Here is a 19,678-nt window from a genome sequence, read left to right as displayed (position 1 = left end):
GGAGCTTCATTCTGGAACACGGATGGGTGTGCAATCCTGGTGATTCGAATCACCAGAGATTTCAGAGACCAGACTACATTGTAAATGCTTCTTAAGGCGGGGACTCTGTCCAGGTCTGTTTCTCTGGCTGAAAACTGTGCAAATGAGTTGATTATGTTAGTGAAGGGCTCCCGTGGGCGACCTGAGCTAATTCTGGCTTTCAGGGAAGATGGCAAAATCCTCACTAGCTACAAATCACCAACGGACCACGAGGCAGTATTGGGTATAATTGGACTTGCTTTCCTTGACAGTCAGTTGGTCCACCAACACCACTACCTCTGTCATCACCGTTCCTCAGGATAGCATTTAAATGACAATAAGGTGATTACTCTCCTCCTAGTACAGAATTAAGACCTGACACTCAAAATATTCCTTGGAGAAGGACGCACAGACATCACTGATGCAGGTAATGTCCAAGTTTGGGCATTCTCTTTCACTAAAGAAAATTCAGTGATAATCACAGCATCACCACAGACAGCAGCAACAAATTGCTAAATATATGATCGGGCTGACCGCTCCAAAAGGCGACGACATTTCAGAGGCAGAGAGACCTAAAAGTATATGGAGGACAGCGGATATGCTGAGGAAGACCCTGAGCCTGAGACCCAGATATGACCATGCAAGCGTCAGTCAAACACAGAGGGCAGACCCTCCTCTATCAGTGACAGTGTACCAGGCACTTTACACACATTAGCTCATTCGTCCTCACCATGAGACCCTACAAGGTAGGTACTACTATGATCCCCCATATACATATAAAGTGCTGGTCAGTAAGATGGAAGCAGAAGTGTCCTTTGGGACTTCTGGGAAGTTTCCTTAAGGGAGGGGTCCCCAACCCCTGTACCGGTCCGCACCTGTTAGGAACCGGACTGCAGAGCAGGAGGTGAGTGGTGGGCGAGCAAGCGAAGCTTCATCTGCTGCTACCCATCCTCCCCCCAACCCTGTCCGTGGAAAAACTGTCTTCCACGAAACCAGTCCCTGGTGCCAAAAACGTTGGGGACTGCTGCCTTAAGGCGAGAGGTACACTCTTGCATGTCTTCCTCATCCTGAAATATATGGTCCACAAGATAGAAAACCTCACTCTTGGAATGGAGCAGTAGAGCAGAGAAATGGAAGGTGCCTGGATCCCTGACAAAACAGTGAGCTGCCATATCAGCCCAAACTGTCCACCTCCAAATTTATTGTACATGTGTGTGTATGGCTGTTAGCATAACTGAGGCAATCTTGGGCCCTTAAAGTTTCTCCTGTCCTTTTGCTGACCCTACCCAGGACTGTACTGTGCAGTAAGTCACTTCTTTGTCATCAAGGGCTTTGTATTGATAGTTAATAGATATTGTTTAATAATCATTAGGACCAGGTGGCCTCTATGCTCTGTTAGTCCCCACACAATGATGAAAACCTTCACTGACGTATTCCTTGCGCCCACGAGACTAGTTACTCATTCATGAGTCTTGACTTAGAAATGCATGTCCTGTTTCCCAGCACCTAACCCAATACCCCTTTAACTATAAAATTGTCCCCATGGCCCCTACGCAGTGCAGGTGCAACTGTGAATGCTTCCAGATCATTGTCCCCTAACCCATCCCACCCTGTGAGTAAATTACCCTATAATAAACGGATCCATTGACTGTATGGAGCTGTTTGCCTCATTTCTTTTTTTTTGGTCTCCAGATGCCTTCTCAATTCAGTGGGCACTTTTTGTTCCCTCTGACCTTCAACAATGTGAGTGAGAACTACAGATAATTCTATCTTATTTAAACCACTGTTATTTCTATTACATTAAAATTAATCCTAAATAATATACTGATATGCCAAACAACTGATATTGAGGAAATTTCAGAAGGACATTAATAAAACAATCCCATTTGCAATCTCATCAAAACTAATAAAATAGCTGGGAATAAATCTAAATAAGGAGGTAAAAAAACCTGTACTTGGAAACCTGTAAGACACTGATGAAAGAAATTGAAGACAACACAAATGGATGGAAAGATAGACTATGTTCATGGATTGGAAGAATTAACACTGTTAAAATGACTATACTACCCAAAGCAATCTACAGATTCAATGTAAGCCCTACCAAAATACTAATGGCATTTTTCACAGAACTAGGCTAATTCTAAAATTTGTATGGAAACACAAAAGACCCTGAATAGCCAAAACAATCTTGAGAAAGAACAAAGGTGATTTCAAACTATAGTACAAAGCTACATCATCAAAACTATATGGTACTGGCACAAAAACAGACACATAGGTCAATGGAACAGAACAGACAGCCCAGAAATGAACCCACACTTATATGGGCAGTTAATCTATAATAAAGGAGGCAAGAATTTACAATGGAGAAAAGACAGCCTGTTCAATAAATGGTGTTGGGGAAACTGGACAACTACATGGAAAAGAATCAAACTGGACTACTTCCTCTCACCATATGCAAAATAAATTCAAAATGGATTAAAGACTTAAGTATAAGACCTGAAACCACAACACTTCTAGAAGAAAATATAGGCAGTACTCACTCTTGGAATGGAGTGATAGAGTAGAGAGACAGAAGGTGCCTGGATCCCTGACAAATGGTGAGCCCCCATATCACATATCTATATTTTCCAAATCTTGCGTGGAGGGGTGCAGTGAACTCAGATTACTTGGATATTTAAAGTTACATCCACCACGACTCAAGGTTTTATCATCTCTAGGCATCAATAATACCTTCAGCCACTCAGTTTCCTTCCCCAACCTTTCCTCGTTCACAGATTCAGGCCATCAAGGGCAGGGACTCGCTGCTGCGATGAGGACACTCTGTGATGGGGGTGAACAGGCAGGGGTGGAAGGCTGGAGTCCCTCACTTCCACGGAGCCAGTGCTTGGACAGGGCTGGGTCACCTGGCACACCTGCCTTCCACCCACAGCACAGAGGTGGTGTCCTGCCCGTCCTTCGGGATGTGGTTACGACTGCAGGTCTCCTGACACCACTTTTGCTCAACTTCCAACTGAAATTGAAGTCATGGCAGGAGTCTGGAACCAGACCCAAAAAGCCTCTTTTTCAGCTCAGGTTTTTAGGTTTAGAGCTAGGTCAGCTGACGTGAGTGTACAGAGGGTCTGAACCCAAGGCTCCCAGAGGGAAAACCTTCTAACCTTCAGGTTTAAAAGCCTAGCTCCACACACTTGCTTCTTTTTGAGTGACCATAAAAAAGGACTCTGAATTTCTGAATATTTCATAAACACCCTGAATTTCCATCTCTTCATCTATAAAGACACTACCCCCTGCTCATGCTAACTGGTAAAGTAGTTATAAGACACTGATTAAGGAATACAGAGGAGGGTGACAACATCGTGTTGCATTTTGTACCCCAACTTTTAGCAAAGTGCCTGGGACATAGTTAATCCTCTTAAATATCAGTGGGGGGAAGGCAAGTGTAAGGAATTATTTTTATTTGTTATGGCTCATGATGAGAAGATGGCCATAGGGACCAAAAAAAAAAAAATAATCACACAATTTCTTTGCATGAGAGTCAACTGTGGGTGGCAAATAACCTTGGAGCAAACTTAAATTCTAGTCCAGAACAGAGTTAAAGGCTGGCATCTGTTCAGACACACTATAGTACAGGTCAGTCCAATACAGAAAGTAGCTCTTTATAACCAAATGATTTCCCACCTGCAGCTTCTGCCTGACTCTTTTCAAGCAATATACCTGATAGAATAAAATTCCAGTTTGGAAGAAAGGAAGGAAAAGAAGGGAAGGTGGGAGGGAGAGTGGGAAACTAAGCAAAGTTCACTCCATTCCAAGAGTGAGGTTGACTTCTAATAAATTCATAAATCCCTTAGAGCTTATTAAAAGGAGATTTGACTTAACTACCTTTAAAAGATCACAATCTATATTTTGAGAGTCAGAAGGCCTGTAAGATCAAATGGAGATAAGGGGACTTGGGGGAGAAAAAGAGATAAGAATATTGTTCTGACAAAAAAAAATAAAAAAATAAAAAAGATGTCCTTGTTTTAATTCAGCAGCTTTTCAATTCAAGTATTAGCTGAGAATCCAGTGGGGTTGTCATCTCTTTTACGTTTGCTCATTACATGCATCACATTGTTCTGGGCACAGTGGGCAATTAAAAAAATGAATCTACCCATTCTGCGTTGAGTAACTCCAGGCTGGAGGCAAGACGTACATAAATAATTCCAATGTGAGGCAACCCGGGAGACGCTGGTCACAGAGGTGTGTCTAGACGCTTGGGATTGCAGAAGGCGAGAGACCTTTCCGTTGGGGGTCAAGGTGGTCATGACGAAACCTTGAAAGAAGAGTGGGGAGAAGTGAGAGAACAAGAGTTGCTGGCAGAGGGCACAGCCTGAGCAAAGGCCAGGTGCATGGAAACACAGGCTTCCAGCAAAGACCCCCAGAGTGGTTCTGTTTGCCAGGAATACGGGACATGTGAAAAGGAGAAACGCAAAATAAGGCTGGAATGTTTGGTTTGGATGAAAGTAAGAAAGGCCTTAAATGACAGTGGAGTCCGAGCCAAAGGCAGAGCCAATAGGGCCGTGGAGGGCTTTGAGCGAGGAAGGTCAGGATCACGGTCCTGCTTCCAGACCCTTGACCAGGCAGGGATGGACTGGAAGGAAAAGCAGAAAGAGATGCAGGAGACTGGGAGGTTGATGAGGAGGCACCTGCAAGAATCCAGGGTGGGGAGCTGACTGCTGGTTCTTTGTGAGCAAGTGCTGGGTCTCAGGCACCGAAATCGGCTGAATAAGAGGCTTATTCAAAACCCCAACAAAGGAGGAAGGTAAAGTGGTCAGCAGGAGACTGGACTGAGGGAGAGTGAGAAGGGTGCAAAGTCACAAGGTGAATAAGGTGAGCGCAGAAGAGGCCATGGGATGGAAGTTGCCCAGGAATTGATCGAGCAGTCTGCAAACACATTAGAAGGTCTGGCAAAGCTGGAGACCGTTGGGAAAGCAGAAAAGGTTACAGATTGACCCTGACAGCATTCACCGGTCTGGAGCAAATTAAAAAGCAAATTGGAACTGGCTTAAATAAAAGGGAGTCCCATCGCTGCCACCTCCAATATCTCCTTGGTCGTGGGGTCTACAGATGGCAGAGCAAGCAGGTACGTCAATCTGCACTTCATCAATATGAATTTTCAATGGCATCACGTTGACAGCGGCAGCTGACACATCACCTCCCTCGGCTGAACCATCCCTGAAGCCCTGGGAAGCCTCTTCCTAAAGCCCAGGCAAGGACAGGACCACCCCCTCGGCTGTAGAGGGTGGGGGACTTTAAAACACACTTTCAGGTACATCATCTCACTTTATCCTCATCTTAGATGAGAGACACAAGGCAGGTATTGTTATCTTCATTGTACAAAGTCCAGAGAAACTGAGGTCTGGACAAGTAAGGTGATTTGCCCAAGACCGTGTAGCTATGTTGTGGTGGAGCTTGATGACTTACATAAGCCACTGCTGCCCGGGACACCCGGAAGCTGCCCAGGATACCAGGCATCTGCCAGGCCGTGTGGACACTCATACTCCTTCACAGCCATGGTCAGCCCGGGGAGACGTTGGAAGTGGGGCACACTGGCAGGTGAGTAGGGCTGGCTTCAAAGAGAATGTGGAAAATGACAAGGTGAACCATTTTTCCTTCCTTGTTTCCTTCTCTTCATTCCTCCCCTCCTTCCCTTCCTTTCTTCCACAAGTGCCTGCCAAGGATCATGTGCCAGGCACTGTGCTAGACATTGGTGACCACCCAGCCCTCTGAAGGTCCCTCATCCTCAGGAACCCCAGTTGCCATACCTGCTCACAAAGCCCCACACTGGCTTCCCAACTGAAATATACCATCCACTTCCCAATCTCTTGAGACCCACAAGAGGTAGGAAACCCAAGTGGAGGCTATGACATTTGAGCTGGGCTGTAAAGTGTGAGTAGGAGATCACCTTTGGACATAAGCAAAGGCTCAGAGATGTCTCGGGGTATGGAATGATCTGGTAACAGGAATTCTATAGAGCGTGAGGGAGGCGGTAGCATAAGGGATACAGAGGAGTTACTGAAGATGAGGAGAGAGCAGGCCCTTGGAGGCCACCTGAGGAATGGCTTTCACTCTGCGGGCCCTGGAAAGCCATCGGGGGCTTTAGGCAAAGGAGTGGTAAATCATTTCAGCGCTTGGAATGACAACTCAAGTAACTGCAGGGAATAAAGAAGATCTTAGAGGGTCTTTATGCAGATATTCTGGGAAGAGTGGATGAGAACCTAGGCCATGGTGGGATAGTAGGAAAGGTGACACAGAGCCCTTATTAAGGACTTGTACCAAAGCAGAAAATATGGGTCTTTGTAGATAATTAGATGGGTGTGGGGTAAGTTGGGAAGAAGAATCAAGGCAGATTCCACAGTGATGTCATTCATCGATATGGGATAGAAGAAGGGAAGAGAGATGGGAAGGGCTGAAGGCAGAGGGAGGGTAAATTCAGTTCAGGGCATGCCGAGTGCGAGGTGCCTGGGGGACACATCCAGTAGCCCTGCGGAGGGATGCAAAGCCCAGTGTGTAGGGGGAGAACAGTGGAGCGTGAGAGGCTGCACAGCCAGGTGTCAAGTAGGTAGAGGACTGAAGAAAGACCGCTGTATGTGGCAAGTAGGAGGCTGGTCTTGGGTGGCCTTGGCAAGAGCATTTTCAGGAGTAAACATGGGGTGGAAGGCAGGCTCAGGTGGGTTGAGAGTGGATGAGGACAAGGGCACAGAGGGACAGGTGCAGGTACAGGGGGCCTCCTGGGTCCTGCTCAGCCCTCATCCCCAGGCAACTTCTCCCTGTTCAAAGCGTACAGTCATGCCCTTTGAGTTTGCCTCTAGAATGAAGGCCACTCAGGACCCCAGCACTGTCTAGACAGCTAACCGGGCATTCAAGGTCAGCCTAACAGTCATCAGCTTATGCCCCACTGTGTGTCTCCAATCAGAGAAACACATCTGGGATTTCCCAAACAAGCCCTGTATTTTGCCATCTCTGTACTTTTGCTATCTCCATTCCTTCTGCCCAGAACTTTCCTTTACATTTCCACTTGCAGAAATCCTGCCTAACCTTCCTGGCCCAAGTGCTACCGTCATCAAGAACCTTCCTCAATCCCCCAATCCAAATGAACTTCCTTGCAAAGCACAAGGCTATGCACACAACATAGTTGTGTGCAACACGACACAACACAACATAGTTGACCTTCTTCTTTGCTATCCACCTGTCCCACTGAAATACCTCCGGGCTGTGTTTCATTCTTCTTTCATGCCAACCGACCAACCTATCACAGGCATGGATCCATCCTGACATCACCGACCCCCCACCTGTGTGTCTGTCACTATTAAACTATAGGTGGGCAGGCAAGTCCAAGATTCTCTTCCCATAAATGAGAATGTGAAATCAAAGTTGAGGCCCTGCAAATGGGCCAGAACTAGGTCATTTGGGGCATGTTCTCTCAGTATCCTCACTCAGGTCCTGCACCTCTTGAGTCATAGCACAAAGCCTCATCATTCTAGAACTCCTGTCTCCTACCCCAACACAGGTGGTCATGGTCCCTCCTCTTAGGAGCTCACTAATTTGTGTAGGAGTTAAGATCCACACACAGAGAAGGTCCTTTCCTTCCTCAGGGAGCATGTAAATTCTACATGAGTGGTTTGTAAGCTACACTACATAAGGCAACAGGATGAAGAGCTCACTTCAAGCTTGGGTGGTCATGGATGATTTTATGAAGGATGTTGGTGTCTATTCCATCTTGAAGGACTGGTAAAGGCTGTGGTCAGGGAAGAAGTGGAAGGCCCACCCAGATGAGGTCAGGATAATAAAGTAGAAGCCAGAATGCGGAACAGATCAGTTTGGCTGGAACAACCAATTTATGAGGGAAAACGAGGCGTAAGGCTAGAAAGATAGGCCAGCTTGGGGCAGGCCTTGAATACCCAGTAATGGGGAGCCACTGAAGGCTTCTGAGTAAGAGGTCCTGGTGAAGTATCTTTTTTAAGGTAGTTTAATAGGCTAGTCGTATAGAAGGTATATTGGCTTGAAGAAGATATGATATTTTGAACAAACGTAAGATGTTCATTACAATAAAAATGCCATAAGGTAATGGAAACAGAGTAGCCTAGAAGAAGTGAAATGAAAATGAGAAGACTTCAAAATAAAAAATCTGCCAAAGGTTTGTGTTCCTTGGGGACCAGGTGTCCCCTACCACCAGTGCCCTTTTACCTGAAGGACCAGAAAGAGATGCAGACTCTCAACTAAGCAAAGTCCTCTGCCAGGAGGCACCCAAAGCCCCGCTATGGTTTTATTGGTGGAAAACCAGGCAGTGGGTAAGAAACGTTGCTCACTCTGGTCATTTTCATTCAGGGACTAGCCAAAGTCCTCTTCTTATCTTCAGCCAATGTATTTTATTCAATGTGAAAGTCACTAAATTAATTTTTTTTAACATGATAAGAGTAGCAATTGTCAATTTTAGAAGCACATATGCGAATTTCCCTGCACAGGAGAGAACATGAATCCCATTACTTAAAAATAGCAGTTGTGCTCACTTTCCCCCACATGCTAATTTTAATAAACTTACTCTAAAATTAGCCTGCCACTATGAGGATAGCTGCTCATCAAAAATGTTCCCAGGAAGCACTAAGCTTGCCTCGCAAGAGTTCAAGCACTCCTAGGAAACTCTGAACAATGCGGAGCTCTAATCAGAACTTGTCCTCTTCTCACCAGACTCAGTCACCCCCAACCCTCTGTCAGACCCATCACCACCACTCTCCAGCCACACTTTGAGGGTCATCTTGGACTCATGCTATTGCATCTTCCCGATCCAATTGGCTATGAAATCCTGTATGGGTCTTCCTTTAAAATCTATCTCACAGCCATCCCTTTTTCTCTCTCTCCACTGATGCCATAACTCCTTATCACTTCATTTATTCAAATATTCAAGCATTCACATATTCTACACTCACTGAGTACCTACAAAGGGCAAGGTACGGTGTGAAGTGTTAAGGTCACAAATTAATAACATATGGTCCCTACCCTCAAAGAGTTCAAGATCTTTTGGGCCCGGTAGAGAGAGAGACAAGTCAAGGGTTTATCAAAGAACCATACGATAAGTGGTATGACCTAGGTGCAATTGGGAATATTGATGGTGACAGAGAAGAGACTAGATTACTGGTAGCTCATCTTCACTTGTCTTTCCCTGACTCCTGGGAGAGCTACCAAATTTGTCTTTATATTCCCGCTGCCTGGCACAGTGCCTTGTGAATGACAAAGGCTCGGTGATTACTGAGTTCAGTGGAAATGAATCTTTCCCAAGTATTTTCATCAACTTACACTCTAGCTAAAAAAACTTTCAGAGGCTATTACCAGCTACATTAGAGTACACCCTTCTGTCTTGCTTTTGAAGTTGTTCACCATCTGGTCTACCCTGGCTATCCAACCTCCATTTCTGCTATACCTCAACCCACTAGTTTCAGGCTTTATCTGGAGCATTTCCTCAAAGGCCAACCACCAGTCCAGTGCTTAGGCCTGCTTCCTGTCACCACCACCATGCTCTCTTCAGCCAAAGCGGAGGGACCCAGTTCTACTTCTTCTAAGAAGCTTTTCCCCACTTCTTCAGCTTCACCAACTGCCTATATATGTATCTAAGATATATTGTTCATTATTTTGCACTGTTTTTTCATTTAATATTATGAATGTAATAATGCTTTGAAATATTAAATGGTACTCTATTTACCTTGCCTCAAATTCCTATAACTCCTACCCTGTTACTCTCCACATATCCCTCTCCCTTTTATTTTTTATTTATTTATTTTTAAAATAAATTTATTTATTTTATTTTTGGCTGCATTGGGCCTTCGTTGCTGCGCGCAGGCTTTCTCTAGTTGCAGAGAGCGGGGGCTACCCTTCATTGCGGTGTGCAGACTTCTCATTGCAGTGGCTTCTCTTGTTGCAGAGCACAGGCTCTAGGCACACGGGCTTCAGTAGTTGTGGCATGCAGACTCGGCAGTTGTGGCTCGTGGGCTCTAGAGCACAGGCTCAGTAGTTGTGGTACACAGGCTTAGTTGCTCCATGGCATGTGGGATCTTCCCGGACCAGGGCTCGAACCTGTGTCCCCTGCATTGGCGGGTGGATTCTTAACCACTGCTCCACCAGGGAAGCCCCTCTCTCCCTTTTAAAAGCCAGACATTTTGCCTTCTCCAAGGAAGAGAGTACTCAGCAGAACACTAGTAGCAAAGTGACTGGCTTTTCAGTTTTGAAGGCCTTGTCCTTCACCAGAAGATACCAGAGCAAAGAAGAGTCTTCCCATAACTCCCTCCCCTATGACTCTCCAAAAGACTAGAAAAGATCTCCAAATTTGAGGAAAAGGCAGACAGAGTGCAAGGAAAGAGAGCCTGGTTATCATTGAATGTCTAAGAATGAACACTTATCAGCCTGGTGTCAGGAGAGTGGAGTAAGGACAGTGGGACTGAGATGTAGGGGCCGTGTCTAGTTTTGACGGAAACCTGATGAGTTGGGGAATCAGAGAGGTAAAGAGTAAAGCTCTCTATAGCGATGACTGTCTTCAATATCCATTCCGCCCCTTTTTAAAGACTTAAGTTTACTGAGGTATAATTTACGTAGAGAAAAAAAATCACCCTTTTGAGGTGTACAGATCTATGGATTTTAACAAACTTATACAATCATGTAGCCATCAACTCAATCAAGGCATAGACTATGTCCATCACTCTAAAAAGCTCCCTCGTATTCCCCTGCAGTCAATCTGTTCACTCACTCCAGGCTCTGGCAACCACTGATTGGTTTTTCTGTCCTTTCCGTTGTGCCTTTTCAAGAATTTCATATAAGTGGAATCTTACAGTCGGTGCATTTGAGTCTCTGCCTTCTTTCACTTGACATGTTTCTGCATGCATCAGTAGTCTGTTCCATGTTAATGCTAAGCAGGATTCTATGATGTGGATGTAGCAACTTATCCACGTGCCAGTTAGTGGACACTGTTGTGTTTCCAGTTTTCAGCAATTATAAATAAAACTACTATAAACATTCACATACAGGATTTTGTGTGGACACGTGTGTTCATTTCTCTTGGGTCAACACCTATGAGTAGGATTGCTGGGCTGTTGGGTTTAGTGTAGGTTTGACTTTATGAGAACTTGTAAAACTGTTTTCAAAAGTGGTTGTACCATTTTTTATTCCTCTAGCAACGTAGGAGACTTCCAGTCACTCTGCATCCTTATCAGCACTTGGTTTTCCCATTTTTTCTTTCTGTGTCTGTTTTTCCATTCTAACAGATGCATTGTGGCATCTTATTGCGGCTTTAACTTACATTTTCCTGATGGCTGACGATGCTGTGTATCTGCTCATGTGCTTATTTACCACCTGAATCTCTTCTTTAGTGCAGTGTCTATTTAACTCTTTTGCCCATTTTTAAAATTAGATTGTTTTCTTACTATTGTGTTATGAGAGTTCTTTGTATGTTCTGGATATAAGATATGTGTTCTGCACAAAATTTCTCATCTGTGGCTTGTCTTTTCATTTTTTTTAACAGAGTCTTTCAAAGAGCAGACATTTTTTTATTTTGATAAAGTCCAATTTATCCTTTTTTTCCTTTTATAAGTTTGTGTTTTTCCTGTCCTGTATACCTTTCTAACTTTTTAATAGAACCCTCCCAAATTTAAGTTGGGCATACCCAGCTTAAGATGACATTTCCTAGCCTCCCTTGCAGCTACATGTGGCCATGTGACTGCACTCAGACAAATGGGATGCGAGAAGTGATGCATATAGCTCTCTAGTCATCCCTAATTAAAGAAAAGCCTTTTGCCCTGGACTTCCCCTTTCTCTCTTTCCCCTTTCCATGGGCTGGGACAAAACACTGCAACAACCTAGCTTTAACTATACAGTTGAGGACCATGCCCTAAGAAACAGTAGAGAAACAAGATGGGAGAAACCTGGGTTCTTAAATGACTCATGGAGCAGGGCTGCTCTCCCAGCCTGGACCACCACACCATGACACGAAAGAGACTTAAATATCTACCTCACTGAAACCACTATATTTTGGGAGTAGGTATCTTTGTTAAGTGGCTTAGACTTTACCCTAAAAAATATACCCTTCTTTCTTAGGAAGTAAAAACTAATCCCCAATTCCCTGGACCCAGCCTGGTGTGGTGTGGTGTGTCTATGTGGAAAATTGCACCACGGTTTCTCAAAGTTTCCCTCAGCTCAGGAGTGATTCAGAGACAGCAGAACACGGCTGAATTCCCCCACCTTGGGCAAGGGAGCAAAGCCCCCCATGCCCAGAGTAGTGAAGTAGCAGTAGATCACCTTGTTCTTCATTCACCCAAAGTAGCATGGGTCTGGTACAGACACCAAAGGGCCAGAAGAGGGGAACGAGGGCAGACACAACAGTGACTGACAGTGACCAATGACCAGATGCTAGACTGAAACGAGGAGAGGGTGGCTAAACAAAAATAGCCCAGACCAGTTGTGCGCCCCCTACCCCATCACCCCTGCCAGTGGCTGAGTACTACTTACCGCCCCTAGAACTCAAATACAAGTTCAGGCAGAGGTGTGATTCCAATCCAGATTACGTTCCCCACCCCCGCCGCCCGCCTTACAATGGGAGTTTGTAATCAAAATCAAGGTGTTATAGCAAAATAAAGTTTTCAGTTTGTGAACACCTGAGTTTGTGCCCTGAGCTCCACCCTCGTTGTACTAATGTTTGCTGAACATTTACTGCTTGCCAGGAAGACAGCAAAACACGAACGAGCATGATTTCACTGGATCCTCACAATTAGAACACCTACGAGCAGGTGCTTTACGATCCTGTTTAAAGATGAGAAAAATGAGGCTCGGAGGAGCTGCGTGGCACGGTGATTCTCTCAACACCCGTTCCCCTTCTCCTGGCAATTGTTCTCACCCCCCTGACCCACTCTCAGTCCATGTGGCCTGGGCAGGGCCCCGTGCACAACTGCAGGCCTGAGACAGGTCACTGTGCTCCTGAGTAACTTCTTCCAGGGCAGGTGAGGGATCTAAGTGGATGCAAAGGGAGTGATTCCTGGGGTTCTATGGGGTCTCCTGTCTTCCCCTCTGGACTTGAGCTTGAGAGGGTGGGAGGCTGAGACTGAAGTCAGGCCCCAAGCAGAGCCTAAGATGGAGAGAAAGCATCTGTTTGAGCACTGAATCCAGCTGTGCCCCACGCCACCCCTATCTTGGAACGATTAGTCACGGCAGCTGTGTTAGTTTGCTGGAGGCTGCTGTAACAAACTGCATAAACTGGGTGGCTTGAAACAATAGAAATTAATTTCTGATAGTCCTGGAGGTCAGAGGCTCAAAATCAAAGTGTCGATAGGGCCAGGAGCCCTAATAAGACTCTAGGGGAAGACCCTTCCTTGCCTCCTCCTAGCTTCTGGTGGCTGCCAGCAATCTTTGGCTTTCCTTGGCTTGTGGTAGCATAACTCCAATCTCTGCCTCTGTCATCACCCGGCCTTCCTTCCTCTGTGTCTTCACATCGTCTTCCCTTTGTGCACCTCTGCAGCCAAATTTCCCTCTTCTTATAAGGACACTGGTCATTGGATTAGGAACCCACTCAGATGACCTCATCTTGAGAACATCTGCAAGGTTCTGTTTCCAAATAGGGTCATATTCACAGGTATTGGGGGGAGGACCTTAGGACTTGAATATATCTTTTCGGGGACACAATTCAACCCACAATATCAGCTGATAAATTCCCTTTGAGCTGAACCTGCTTGGGTTGGGTTTTGCACCGAGAAAGAAGTACAGCCAAGACTTACTCTCAGTTCTCAGTCAACAAACAAGACCCAAAGCTGCGCCCTTATCCACAGGCTCAGACTGCAAGCCTGTTCAGCTTCCCTCCCCAAATGTCAGCGGCTCTACTTCGGGCAGAGGCCCAGGCTTAACCATCTTCTATATCTGCCTCCTAGTCACTCACTGCATACAGCATGCTCACGGAATACAGGACTGATTGCTATCTAATTAATTCACCAAAATTCAAATAGTGAAACTGTATTAGTCATGGTTTATCACAGGGCAGTAGGCTGAGAGATGACCAGGATTTTTATCTTAGAAATAAAGTTATGGATTGTCTGCACGACTGCATTTCAAGATTTCCCCCTGATTTGAAAGATCACCTCAGGTGGTGATGAGAAGAATGCTTCCCCCTTCCCAGACATTTAATTTCCAGAATAGAACAGAAGCCACACTCCTTTTACACGCATGGCCGTGTTTACTTCACGACCTGAGAGAAGGCTGTCATTTCAGCTTGTTATGCTAAAAATGTGAAAATAAAACTGATCTCTATAGGATCATTTAAATGAAAACTGCTTCCTAGAGGCAAGCCGAGGAAGCAAACTGATTGAAAGAGAGCACAGGGCTCTGGGCAGGAAGGGCCATGGAGTGTGGACCCAGGGTGGGAGGTAGAACCGGGGACTTCTGTAGAAACAGACTGGAGCCCATTTGACCCAGGTCACATGTGTGGTGATGCCTTCCCCAGTTCCTTCCACTGGCTTCCAAAGTCACTTTCAAACGCCACTAGCCACGGACCATTCTCTTCCTTGAATCCTACTTGCCTAGGGCCAACACGATTTCTCCACGCCCACGGAAGCCCAGGCAACTGAACTTGAGTGTGCGGCGGAATCCCCTGGTGAGCTCCCTTTGCAACAAAAGCAGATTTGGGGCTACACCCCCAGGCACTTTCATGAAGTAAGGGAATTCGTTTCCTGTGGTTGCCACAGCAAATCACTACAAACTGGGCGGCTTGTAACACAGAAATGTATTCTCTCACAGTCATGGAGGCCAGAAGTCCAAAATCAAGGTGTCAGCAGGATTGGTTCCTTCCGGAGGCTCTGAGGGAGAATCTATTCCCAGCCTCTCCCAGCTTCTGGTGGCTGCTGGCAGCCCTTGGCATCCCTTGGCTGTCGCTGCCCATCTCCAGTTTCTGCCTCTTCACATGGACTTCCTCTCTGTGTGTCTCTGCTTCCCCATAGGCTTCTCCCTTGTATCTCTGTGTCTCAAATCTATCTCTACTTTCTCATAAGAACACTAATCATTAGATTTAGGGCCCATCCTAAATCCAGGATGATCTCATTTTGAGTTCCTTAGCTTGATTATATCTGCAAAGACCCTGTTTCCAAATAAGGGCTTATTATAGCTACTGGGACGTTAGGACTTAGATGTATCCATGGGGGGAAGAACACAATTCAGTGCACTACTGTGGATTTGGGGAGAGACCCAGAAACTTGTATTTTTTCCCCCAAATGCCAAGTGACTCTTTTTACTCTTTGCTCCCAAAATGACTCATGATCTGTAAATCGTCCTCTGAGCAACAATGATCCAGTTGCTGAGGATTCAAAGATGAATAAGACATAGACCCCTCCTTTGAGAATCTACTGTCTAGGGGAAGATACACACAGATGAACTGGTGATTAAGATACAAAGTGTGGCCTAATGATCCCAAGCTCTGGAGTCAGGCACCAGGGTTCAAGTTCTGCCCCCTCCAGATGTGAGGCTCTGAGCAAGTTCCTTAGCATGTTTGGGCCACAGTTTCCTTATCTGTAAAATAAGAAATAATTCCTACCTTATACCATTGTGAGTATGAGGCTGTGTAAATGTTAAATATGAAGGATGGACTTGAGGAATGGCCGTTAGCGCTTATGAAGGTGGGAAGCGCCTTGCATTCATTTTCACATCCCACAGCCCCGAGCTGTGTGCCCTCTGCGTCCTAAGCTTTAATGAATGTCTGAAGGCAAGACAGCGTTACTCTGGAGACACAGAGCTGGGATAGGCAGGACAACTACGGAAAGACCCATATCCGGATCTTGACTTATTCTACAAGCATTTTTTGAGCACCTGCTGTGTATGAAGCTCAGCGTGTAGGTGTAGGCACCTGGGACAAAGCCAAATAAAATACACAGCCTAGTGGGGAGACCAACAGACTGCAATACTGTGTGGTCAGGGCAAGACAGAGGCACCCTCAGTCCAGGGACAGCCATGCCAATAAAAACTTCCTTCTTTGGTTTCCCATCCTTCCCAGTCCACCCTTTAGGATTCTCTTAGTGTTTATGGTGTGACTCTCCTTCCACACTATACCATATGCTTCAGGAGTTCTTTGAGGGCAGAAGGGGTCATCTGTCATCTTGGCCATTGTATCCCAAATACCGAGCAATGTACCTGACTCCTGATAGGCATTCGACAAGAATTTGCTGGAGTAGTGAACATTCTGCTATTTCAGAGCCCAGCACTGGACTTCCATGTAGAACCACCTCCAGCCTCCTTGACCGCTGGGTATAATTCTTGACGAGCCAAGAGAAAAGATCCCCAGAGGATCTGTCCCTTAACATAAAGCCTGACAGAGGAGATGGGGACAGGCTGCATGACAACATATCATAACACTGTCCAGTTATTACATACAGATCAAGAGGGAACAAACTGAACTTGGGGAGAAGCTATGACAGTCCATTCCTCTTCAGAAGTACAACGCTTTGCATACACTGGACATTAAGTACTGTTATCAGACTGACCTGGAGGCCCAGGAAATGGTGAAAGGAGAAAGACGGTACAACGTTTCCCTTCCAGCACCCAACGTGGGAAGGAAGCCAGCAAACCATTACACCCTGCATTGTGCATATAGAAGTAAGAAAACGGAGGCCCAAGCTGGCCTTGGGGACGGGGATGGTTCTCAGGAGGGAGAGAATGGAGAATTTCCGGGGCGTGGTTGGCACAGCTGGGTAAGTGGCTAACGCCATCACAAATGGTGGTAAGTCAGGACGAACAATTTACCTGTGAGAGAGAGACACCAGCACTCTCTCTCACCTGGAGAAGTCAGGCAGCCCCTCCCAGGCCAAACCATTCTTAGGGTGGGCTGAAGAGAGAATGGCATAGGAGTCCAAAAGCCGACCCCAGGGGTGTTTCTGACAAAATCGCTGGGCCGGGGGGCGGGGGTGGGGGGGAAGGCACGGTATTCTCTGCTTCCACAAATCGAATGACTTCTGCACCAGTGTTTCACTCCTTTGATAAACGGCGCGCCACCTTACACACAGAAGGCCCACGGTAAACGTGTTGACTTAACTGAATGACCGAACGAACGAAGGCTACGGAGGACCCTATGGAACTCCCCTCCCCCACAAAGCTCCGCTGCAGGTGATTCCACCTGGCCCGGCCGTGGCCCCAGAACCCGGATTTCCCCCTGGCACCACCTTTCCGCTTCAGCACTGGGCGTCCAATCGCTTGGCTCCAAAACAGCGGCAACCGAGAAGGCAGGTGGGGCTTGGCTCCCACTCCCGGATCCCCGCGCTCCTCTCGCCAATCCAGTGCCCAGCCCTGCCCGGAGGGAAGGCCCCTCCCCGGAGGGAAGGCCCCTCCCCAAAGGCTGGCACCAGCTGGCCTGGAATAAAGTGGCGCCCGGGCAGACCGCAAAGGGCGGGAGGAACGGCGCACCTGGAGAGGCGCGTGAAAGCAGCCCCCCGAGGCCGCGGGGTGCGCGTCCCCCGCGAGTCCCCGCCCGGCTCGGCCACCCGGGGGGCGCGGGCTCGGGGCTGGGGACCGCTCGGCCCGGCCCATCCCGCCCGGCCGGCGCCTCGGCCTCACCTCGCTCACCAGCCCCTGCCAGTCGCTCTCGGTCCGGTCGCCGTTCATGGCCTCCTCCTCCAGGCACGGGCCGGCCTCATGGACGCCACCCTCCTCCTCTGCGGCCTCCTCCCGCCGCGCCGCCGCCGTCGCCTCCTCCACCCGGGCCCCGCGCGGCCCCGAGAGGGCCCGGCGCCTCCGAGCCGCCGCGCCGCCGCCTCCTGCGGCTGCCCGCGCTGTTGACTCAACGTCAGCCTCCGCGGGAGGAAGGGGAGGAGGAGCCGCGGTCGGTGCCGGGCCGCAGCCGCCGCCGAGCCGGCCTAGGACCGCGCCACGAAGCCCCCGGGCCCCGCGCAGCCCCCGGACCCCGCGCTCGTGGCGGCCGAGGTCCTGACCGCAGGATTACTGCTCTCCCGGCGGGAGGCGGCTCGGCATCCCCCACCAGAAGTAAATCCCCAAGTCCAGCCATTCCCTGACCACTATCACGGCTCTCACCATTAGAATGTAAGCCCCACCTGGGCAGAGCGTTGCTTCCCTCTCGGATGAATGTTGGGTACAGGGCCTGGCACACAGTAGGTGCCCTACAAATATTTGTTGAACCTATGGATGAATGAACCACATGTTCTTACATATTTAACATGGTTTTTTAAGCTACTGATGTTTATTTCTATTTCTTAAATTATCAGCTGTCATAAATAAAAACATTGAAAATAAAACGATCATGAATTCTAAATAGGACCGAAAGCTCTGAGTGTGATGCTAACATGGGTCAAGAGAGGTGTTGAAGACATATTAGCATCAAACTGAGACTTTCTCCTAAGAGGAAGGGCTAAAAGGGAATTACATTACAGAGGACAGGGGAATCTTCACCCATGAGTCAATATTATTCAAGGTGGTTTTCCCCACCCACCTAAAATCCTGTCCTGAACCCACTACCAGTAGTGAGCTTTCCATACTTGTAGAAGCGCTGCCTGTAGAGATGAGCATGTAGGTTGAGAAGTTGTGAACCCATTTTAGTTGTGGACACATTGCAACCAACATCTATTTGTTTTAGTCCCTGTTGATCCTGAATCGATCCTGCAGGATGGAGGTTACCTCCATTTATCAGAAAAGGTGGAGAAACAGAGACTCAACTAGGACTCCTAGCTCCCAGAGACACTTCCCAGCCTCTTGGAAACCTGAAAATGAAGTATTACCCCTGGGAGTTGGAAATATTGCATTCTATTGTTGGCTTTGTTTTATTGGCTGTTTGCAAAATGGTGTCCATAATTCCCATGTCGCACCCACTGTCTTTGACTCTAGGCTCAGCCACGTGACTTGCTCTGGCTAACGTGATGTTTGCAAGTGTGCTACACAAAGAGGCTTGTAAAATACCTGTGCAGTAGGGCTTATTCTTGCTTACGCTCTTAGGAACCTCTGATCACCACCATAGAAACAAGCCCAGAAGAGCTTGCTGGATGATGAAGGACTCATGGCCAACAACCAGCCAACTGCCACGTGTGAGTGAGGCCACTGACCCCCAGCGGCCACAGATGCCTGCATTAGTCCAGCTGAGGTCAGCAGAAGAACTACCCAGCTGAGCCTTGCCCAATTTGCTGACCTACAGAGCACGTGCTAAATAAACTGTTGTCGTTTCAAGCCCCTAAGTTTTGGGGTGGTTTACTATATAACAATAGATAACTGATATAAGTGGTGACATCACTAATGAGGAGCCTGGATGGCCTGAACTCTCTCTGGAAGCCCTGGCATCATGACCTGTTGGGTCCTCATCTAAAGAAGATTCTACAGCAGATTCTGGCAGACCAGGGGCTACAGGAAGGAGCCAGTCTAGTAGGTAGCACTTTTATTCAGTGCCTGTTGTGTACAAATCCTGTACTCATCCTGAACACATTCAATAGCATTGCAGACCACGGTCCCCGTCCTAGAGGATTTGCAAGCCTTACCATTCAAGTTTTGCAAACAAGTGCTCTAGGGAACAAGAGAAAAAGAAGGGGCTAGAATACAGCTAATGCTTCTGGTATTCTGACCAGCTGGGCCACCTAATCCATTCTTTGTAATCCAAGAGGGTGGAAATAAGGTCATCCCTGAG

General features: G+C 47.3%; 1 protein-coding gene across 1 annotated transcript in view; it reads right to left on the bottom strand.

Moving 5' to 3' along the window:
* The window catches only part of CCDC149 (coiled-coil domain containing 149), a 97,120-nt gene extending 79,294 nt beyond the window's left edge, over positions 1-17,826 (bottom strand). Inside the window, exon 1 of the mRNA XM_065877810.1 lies at positions 17,611-17,826. Coding sequence (XP_065733882.1) covers positions 17,611-17,658 — 48 coding nt within the window. The 5' untranslated portion in view covers positions 17,659-17,826. The remainder of the gene's footprint in view (positions 1-17,610) is intronic.
* Between the last annotated feature and the right edge of the window lie 1,852 nt (positions 17,827-19,678).

This window comes from Phocoena phocoena, chromosome 5, assembly GCF_963924675.1.
Source record: "Phocoena phocoena chromosome 5, mPhoPho1.1, whole genome shotgun sequence".
Lineage (NCBI taxonomy): Eukaryota > Metazoa > Chordata > Mammalia > Artiodactyla > Phocoenidae > Phocoena > Phocoena phocoena.
Note: the sequence above shows the minus strand (reverse complement) of the source record. Positions and strands in the feature narration are given on the sequence as shown.